Raw genomic sequence first — 8,128 nt, forward strand, 5'->3', positions numbered from 1 at the left:
CTATAGACTTTATTGGCGATAAATACCACATTTTAAATTTTTTAGCAAAAAAGGTTTTTTTTAATTATAACTTATAGATGTAATGCATCTTATATTTATTTCATTTTTTTAAGTACATTATGCTTCATCAAAGTCATGTTAATAGGTGTAATGAATCTTTACTTTTTTCAACTATTCAATACTCTATGTGTCATCATCATAGTCATGTTATAGATGTGACACATTTTATCTTAAAACTTATCTCTCATATAGTATTAAATAAAATATTTTATTTTATGTTGCATTTTTTAAAATATGATTTACTTATAGATGTAATGCATCTTATATTTATTTCATTTTTTTAAGTACATTATGCTTCATCAAAGTCATGTTAATAGGTGTAATGAATCTTTACTTTTTTCAACTTTTCAATACTCTATGTGTCATCATCATAGTCATGTTATAGATGTGACACATTTTATCTTAAAACTTATTTCTCATATAGTATTAAATAAAATATTTTATTTTATGTTGCATTTTTAAAATATGATTAAATTTCTTTAAAAAGTTTTAATTTTTTTACAATTGATATGATAAGAGGATGATTTTTTTTTATTTGGTATTCAGTACTAGTAGTGGAGATTGAATATTTCAAATTCTCCTTGATAGAGTCCCGTTCATTTTTTTTCTGGGAGGGGGGAGGGGGGTAGCGCTTTCTATTTAAGATTATTTTTCATGTTTAATATTTAAATTTGAAATCTCTGATTAAGGAAAGAGCAATCTCATGCACTATATCAGATCGGTTGAGGGTGACCAAATGATGAATTGATTAATGCTTCACATAACTTTCAAGGTTGAGAAAAAAGAAATTGATAAAAGAACATATAATTTGATGAGAAAGAAGTTGGTCACAAAGAATAGATTTTGCCTAACCTTTTGTTTGGCAGGACATGAATTGATGTAACCCCATTTCATATTGTCATTTGTAAAACAATAGTAAGTGATTACAATGTTGCTTGAATTAAAAAGTGGAAACAAATTGGAAGGGGATTTTGTCGACATAAGAAAGATGAGAATATTGAAAATTGAAGCCACCTAAATATTATAATGCAAATAATTAACTGGAGTAATACATAAACAACCCGTTAAGATATTTTATTTGAACACTCAAACACTCAACATTTTATTTACAAATATAAAGTGTTTTAATTAGATTTTTTTGTTTGAATTTTGAATTTTTATTTTATGCACATTTTTATTTTATCTATTAAATAGTTAAATTAATCACATAAAATCTGCGATTTATTTTTTAGGAAAAATTATACACAACTTATTTTATCATACTTTCTCTCTACAATTTAAAAAATTACAAAAATCTCTACTCTCCCTCCTACTTCAGATACATCACTTTACACGATTTATTGATCGGATACATTATTTTATGCAATGTATCAAAACTACGCGATGTATTGTGAGTTGTGATATTGAGTGGTGTACTCGAAATCGGGATACCATGTATTAAGACGGTGAGCGATGCATTTAAAACTAAAACACGATCCAAAGTACTTAAATTTTAAGAAATGTTTGTAATTTGAAAAAAAAAAACTCAAAATATGGTGCAATTAACTCTTAATATTATGAAATGTGTGTAAAATTACTTTCTTTTTAATTAGCATTAGCCTGAATAAGCTCTCAAATCTTAAGATTTTTCTATTTAAGGTTGATGCATATAAATATAAATAATGCTATATTTATGTGGCTAACTTAAGTTAACTACGAAAAATATGTATAACTTTTTTTTCGAAATTAAAATCAAACATATCTAATTAAATTATCTTATTAAAAATACTTTTCATCTTTTCTAATTTTCTCCAAACATTACAAAAGCTTAAAAGTCAAAAGTTACTCAAAATAGTTAACTCAAACACCCTCTTCGCTTGAGTGTCTAAATAAAATAATATCTCACCAACTTTAAATTGCTTATAACTGATTAACCTTAATACAATATATACATATTTCGTATATCTCAATTTATATGATTCATTTTTTTTAATTAATATCAAAACATATTATACATATCTATATTTAATAATAATTTAATTTAACAGATTCATTTTACTTTTTATGAAATAATTTATAGCTTTATAAATATCTACAACTTATTTTAAAATATGAATTTTAAGAATCTCCATTTTCTTAAATTCTAATGTCAAAGTAACTATGTTACATAAATAAATTAAAGACAAAACAAAAAGGGTAATATTTTAATATGCCAAATCACAAATATTATCCCTTCTTCTCCCTCATGTCTGGACTATTTATTTTGCTTGTCTGAGTTGTACAAGCAACTGATTCTTTTTCTATCTTCAAAAATCACCAAAAAGAAGAGCCAAAAATCATGTCTTCCCCAAGCAAAAGAAGAGAGATGGACTTGATGAAGCTGTAAAATCTCTTAACAATTTATTTTTTTGGTCTAAATTAATTTTGGGGTTTATTATTTTTGTTTCATATTTTCAATTTTTGTTTTGTTGAATTAGGATGATGAGTGATTACAAAGTTGAAATGATCAATGATGGGATGCAGGAGTTTTATGTGCATTTCCATGGACCTGCTGAAAGTAAATCTCCTCTTAACATTGTTATCTCAATTTGCATTCTTTTTTAGGATATATACTAAAATGTTTACCTTTTTAAGACATTTATTATTTAAAAAGGTCTTTGTTGAGTTTTTCTTTTTGTAACTTGAAGAGGTATTTTCTTTTGGTCTCTATTTTGGTTTTTGTTTGAAATCTTCAATGGGAAATTAGATAAAAAAAAATATTGAAGGTAACTTGGGTGAGGATGAATTGATTAGATGAGGATATTTAGGATTTTGGTGGATAAGACAGGGAAGAGAGACTGAGATGGTTTGGACACTTGAGGAGGAGGTGTGTGGATGACCCGGTAGAGGAGAGGCAAAAGTAGGTCGAAAGAAGTATTGAGGAGAGGTGATTAGGCAACATATGATGCATTTTCAGCTTACTGAGTATATGATCTTAGGAGAGTCTTAGTAGCTTAGTTGTTTGGTTACTGAATGTTAAGTTTGCTAGTGGGAGTTCGATTTTCCACATTGTAATCCCCTTTCCCACACCCCAAAAAAGCATATGACCTTAGATAGAAGGATATGAAGGTTGCGGATAAAGATAGAGAGTTAGTAGGTAGTTGAGATTTGTATTATTATTAGCCTATTCACGTCTTTGGCTGGGTGGAAATGTAGAGCTCCGTGTTGGTCGTAGTATTAGTATATTCATGTAGTCTTTGTCTTTTGGTATCTAAAATCTGTAGATTATTGCGTTTAGGTGATCTCACCTTGTTGTTGTTGTTGTTATGGTTCTCACTACTTTGCTATTAGCTATCATGCTTTTATTTTAAATACTGCATTGACTTGCTTGGTGGGTCTTCCGAAAAACAACCTCTGTAACTCGGAGAGGTAGTGATAAGGTTTGTGTATACTGTACCCTCCCCACACCCCAGTTTGTGGAATTTCACTTGGTTTGTTGTTGTTGTTAGGAGAGGTTGAATTAAGAAGTCCTCCTTATTTGGCATCGTTAATTTTATAATATAACTTTGTGGTTATGAATCTACTTATGCTTCTTGGGGTGAGGCCTTCCCCGAAGCTTGCTGACGTAGGATGATTTGTGCACCGGGTTACCCTTTTATTTGGCATTGTTAATTTTATAGTCACACTTTGTGATTATGAATCTAGTTTGCTTCTTGGGTCCTTATGTTGAATGGATAATGGAATTATATTTAGCTCTATATGTACCTTTTTCGTGTATCTGCTGTTTGGTAATTCACTAATAATCTTCAAGTTACATCTTCCTTTTTGTGGGATGATGATTGGATATGAAGAAGGGAGGGGCAAAGGTGGATGCATTATTTGGACTTGATGGTTCAACCTCCATTTCTTTTGCCATTTTGGTTTTAGATGATAATATTTTTGAAAATTTAGTGGTTTTCACATATATAATAGTAAATAACCGCGTAAACACTGCTAGCTTCAGTTGAACTCGTTGATTATACATTGCGTCCGCCTTTTGGGGATGGAATATTGCTTTTTTCAGTTTCTTCTTTTAGTTACCCTTGTTTTTGCAGGTCCTTATCACGGTGGAGTTTGGAAAATAAAGGTGGAACTTCCAGATGCATACCCGTATAAATCTCCGTCAATTGGTTTTATTAATAAAATGTACCATCCAAATGTTGATGAGATGTGAGTTTTCAACAGCTTAATTCTGTAGATAATTTCATCCTTCTAGTGTTGTTTTAGCTGAAGTCTGAAATTTCAACGATTATCATTTTTCAGCTCAGGATCAGTTTGTTTAGATGTTATCAACCAGACCTGGAGTCCCATGTTTGGTAATTGGATATGAGCAATGATTAGATTTTGAAATTTCTATGGTTTTTCCGCCAACTTCCTTTTTAGTAACATAGCTGGTTTTGAAACAAATTCCACAGATTTGACAAATGTGTTTGAAGTGTTTCTCCCACAACTTCTCTTGTATCCTAACCCGTCGGACCCATTGAATGGGGAGGCAGCTGCCCTGATGATGCGAGACCGAACTGCATATGAACAAAGAGTTAAAGGTATAATGATCCATATCAGCTGCTTATTTGTTACAAAAATTTGTGCTTGCTTTAAGTGGACGAGAAGAACGAACTATTAGAAGTCCTTGAATCTTTGAGTAAGGTAGACTCAATAGAATTAAAATCTCATAGCTTTAGTTTGGTTTAGGGTCCACTGGAGACAACCTCTCTACCTGCCAAGGTAGGGGCAAGGTCTGCATTCACTCTACCTTCCCCAGATACCACTTGTGGGACTATACTAGGTATGTTGTTTTTGTAGCTTTGAATTTTGATTGGTTGCTAGGGAATTGGTTATCCTTTGTTTTCTTGATATTTGCGCGTTGATTATGTTAGCATTCTATTGTAGATAAAATTTTCTTAAGTTAGCTTCTCTTGAACTATTCATGGTTAGACTAAGTTCGGGTGAATAGACAACAACATATGGGCCTAACTATCAATTATTGCCCCCACTTGGCACTTGCTGCTTAAAGCAGGACAGACCTTTTAGTTGGGACACAGTTGTAGGTAGATCAGCATTTTCATTCTGTTGGTCATCTGCAGTGTATAATTTATGAGTCTGCTTCGATAAAGATGTTCATTTGATCGAGAAGTATGGTCTAAATAATATAGAAACTTTCTGGTAAACCAACTTTATGGCGACTTAGGTATGGATTGTTTTGATAGTGAAGAAAATTCATAGTTAACGTACTCCTAGCATTCCAAATAGCTTGCGGAGTCTTAGCATCCTCAATCTACTTTGTATCAGTCCTAATCTGATGTGTTTGGTTTATTACTAGAGGCAGCTACAAAAAAGGGAACTTCCAGATGCTGTCCGCTTAAGTCAACCAACCTATTAATGCTTCCATTATCTGGTCTAGTCTTGAGGTGAAATGCAGAGAGTATGTTAGCTTTCTTACTCCATTATATATGGGACCTCCATGTTAGAAACTTCGACCACGGCATCGACATACTTATCTTACATAAAGCAACTCTTTTTTCCTGTGAGGAAAATTCATCAGTAGGAAATAAAGATGAAATAATGTTAGTCAATAGAGGCATGCCAAAAATTAGGTAATGTTTATGTCTGCTAACCCCAGTTGTGTTCTCCTATACTTTTTCAAAATGTTGCTCCTCACCTACCTTAGTTAGCAGAACATTCCCGGGAAAGAAGTCAGATGAAAAAACTCTTTGCGCCTTGGCAGGCTATTTTCGTTTGCTTGACTTGGAGTATAGACATTATGTCTTATTGAGCTAAACATCATCCTCATTAATGCTAAGAATCTACATTTCTCTTTCTATACGTCTATCATGTGGGTATTTTGCTTAGAAATTTGGTAAGGGCAGAAAAAATCTGTTGTTCAGACTCTTCAAAATGTCGTCCAGTGTATAGGGTCCACCAAAAGTAGTGCATTTTTGAAGGATTCAACACAGATGTTGCTTGGACATATTACTGCTAATTTATGTTTGCTCAAACTCTTCAAAATTGTTGCTGCATCAGTGTCTGATCCTCCAAGAATGCACTACTTTTGGAGGATCCAATATGCACTCGTCGACATTGAAGAGTCCGAGCAACATAGCTTCTAATAGAATGCCACTGTGTCACACATTCCTCTCCTTTCAAAAGTTTAGGCCATTCGAATGGAACTTCTTAAGCATCAAGTCATTAACTAAGCACTCTTACCTTTTTGTCACTAAAGATGGTACTCTTTTCCTAACGAAGTTATCTTCTGGATGTTAAGATACATTTTTACTGCTTTAATCTATTGCAGAATCTATGAGATCAGTGTATTAGGTTGTTGAGCATCATTCCAGTATTTTCTTCGACCTTATCTAAATGATTGTATGAAAAATCAACAGAGCAAAGTAGTTTAGATTTATGTTGCCACCGTCTCCTGCTCGTTTCTCCTTCAGTAACTAAACTACACAGATAGTTGCTACCTACATTCTGAAATGAAACTATGATGCATCACATTCTCTAATGATGCATCCTGGAACTATCAGGTTGTGGAATTCGTAACCTGAAAAATAAGGCGACATTCTATAGAAAGAGTGTAAAAATTTCATTACACAGTTGGTAGATACAAGTTAAATCCTTTCGCATTTCTAACATGAACATGCTTGTTTATCCAGAATATTGTCTAAAATATGCGAAGCCAGAAGACGTTGGAGCTGTCCCGGAGGACAAGTCGAGTGACGAGGAGTTAAGTGAAGCTGAATATGACTCAGATGATGAGGCAATGGCAGGCCCTGTTGATCCATAATACCTCCATCATCTCGATTACTATCTGTAAATCATGTCATTTGTCCTATTGTTGAACTGCATAGTTAAAAAAAAAACTATTGATTGTGAAGGGGATTCTAAAAGAAGTTGCCCTCTTCTGTTAATGTAAATAAATTTGATGTTTGATATCCTTCATGTTCTTTTATGTGTGTGTTTCGCGCATTTATCTTTTTCTATAATTGAGTTTCTAGAGCTCGATATTTATTAACATTTTGTGCTTAAATCTCCAATAGACCTTCAAGCTTTGTTCGCTTTTGATAATACTGCAACAGAGTATTTTGACATGGCAGGGAGAGTAAAGAGCAGGTTAACTAACATCTGCCAATCTTTAACATACAAGTTGTAACAAACAAATGGATGTATTTTTAAAATTAAGTAATTATTATATATATTTTTTTAAAAATAAATTACAATTTGATGTTTTTAGAAAAAAAAATACTTAGTTACACATTCAACTCAACTAATCATATAAAAAGTCTACTACGTGAATGAATTAATTACATAAAAATGTCTCAATGAACCACGAAAAAAGACTTTTCTGGATTATAGTTTCCGCCTGACTTGATAAGTGTCTACTTCATGAATAAGTTAATCAATAAAAAACAATCTATTGCGTTTTTTCTTTAAAAAAGAAAAAAAGAAAAGAATTCCGACCTGCCGGATTCGAACCAGCGACCTAAAGATTTCAGCAGTACCACTACAGTCTTCGGCTCTACCAACTGAGCTAAGGTCGGTGCTGCTGTAATTATGCTACAAAGTATTATAATTATTAAACTATAATAACCAAGTCTTTTCACAAAATGGTGTGTTACAATTGATATTAGTACAAGTTTTTTTTTTTTCTATATGTAAATTCAATTTCATTTGGTATAAAATTTGAATAACAATATATGTTATTGAGTAAAACATGTTTTCAAGTAACAAAACTAAATTACAAATTTCGTAAAACATGTTTTCAAGTAACAAAACTAAATTACAAATTTCTGCAAATGATTAATGTAATTGGATAGTGACGTATTTGAATGTAGAACAATTTGTCCTTACAATCTTTGATCAGTATATTATTTAGAACTTTAAAAGATGATATGGTAGCCTGCTTCAAAGCTATTGCATTATATGGACATATATTTGCAATTCACAATATATAGTTAACCCTTCTCTTCTATACTAAAATAATACCCATCATTTCACAAAATCAATACATAAATAACATTATTATTCATATATTATCCAAGAGAGATAAGCCTTGAAAATATAAATTTGACCA

The 8,128-nt window shown here is 31.8% G+C and overlaps 1 protein-coding gene and 1 non-coding gene across 2 annotated transcripts; one reads left to right on the top strand and one right to left on the bottom strand.

Annotated features, from left to right (window-relative positions):
* The first annotated feature begins 2,327 nt into the window (after nt 1-2,327).
* On the top strand, nt 2,328-7,027 carry LOC107031992 (ubiquitin-conjugating enzyme E2-23 kDa-like). Its single transcript, XM_015233533.2, has 6 exons — nt 2,328-2,421; nt 2,517-2,596; nt 4,113-4,227; nt 4,321-4,373; nt 4,473-4,601; nt 6,711-7,027. Exons 1-6 carry the CDS (start codon nt 2,378-2,380, stop codon nt 6,839-6,841), a joined length of 552 nt encoding a protein of 183 aa, XP_015089019.1. The 5' UTR covers nt 2,328-2,377; the 3' UTR covers nt 6,842-7,027.
* A 482-nt stretch (nt 7,028-7,509) lies between these two features.
* On the bottom strand, nt 7,510-7,595 carry TRNAY-GUA. Its single transcript is given in 2 exon segments — nt 7,510-7,545; nt 7,559-7,595. It is a non-coding gene; the product is annotated as a tRNA-Tyr (tRNA).
* Nucleotides 7,596-8,128: the final 533 nt, after the last annotated feature.

This window comes from Solanum pennellii, chromosome 10 (assembly GCF_001406875.1).
Source record: "Solanum pennellii chromosome 10, SPENNV200".
NCBI classification, from domain to species: Eukaryota; Viridiplantae; Streptophyta; class Magnoliopsida; order Solanales; family Solanaceae; genus Solanum; species Solanum pennellii.

What these genes read in the sequence shown, in the direction of transcription:
- LOC107031992 (XM_015233533.2), top strand. Translation starts at nt 2,378, where the DNA reads ATGTCTTCCCCAAGCAAAAGAAGAGAGATGGACTTGATGAAGCT. An exon ending in CATCCAAATGTTGATGAGAT is followed by an intron (nt 4,228 to 4,320) that starts GTGAGTTTTCAA and finishes ATCATTTTTCAG; the next exon opens with CTCAGGATCAGTTTGTTTAG. An exon ending in ATATGAACAAAGAGTTAAAG is followed by an intron (nt 4,602 to 6,710) that starts GTATAATGATCC and finishes TTGTTTATCCAG; the next exon opens with AATATTGTCTAAAATATGCG.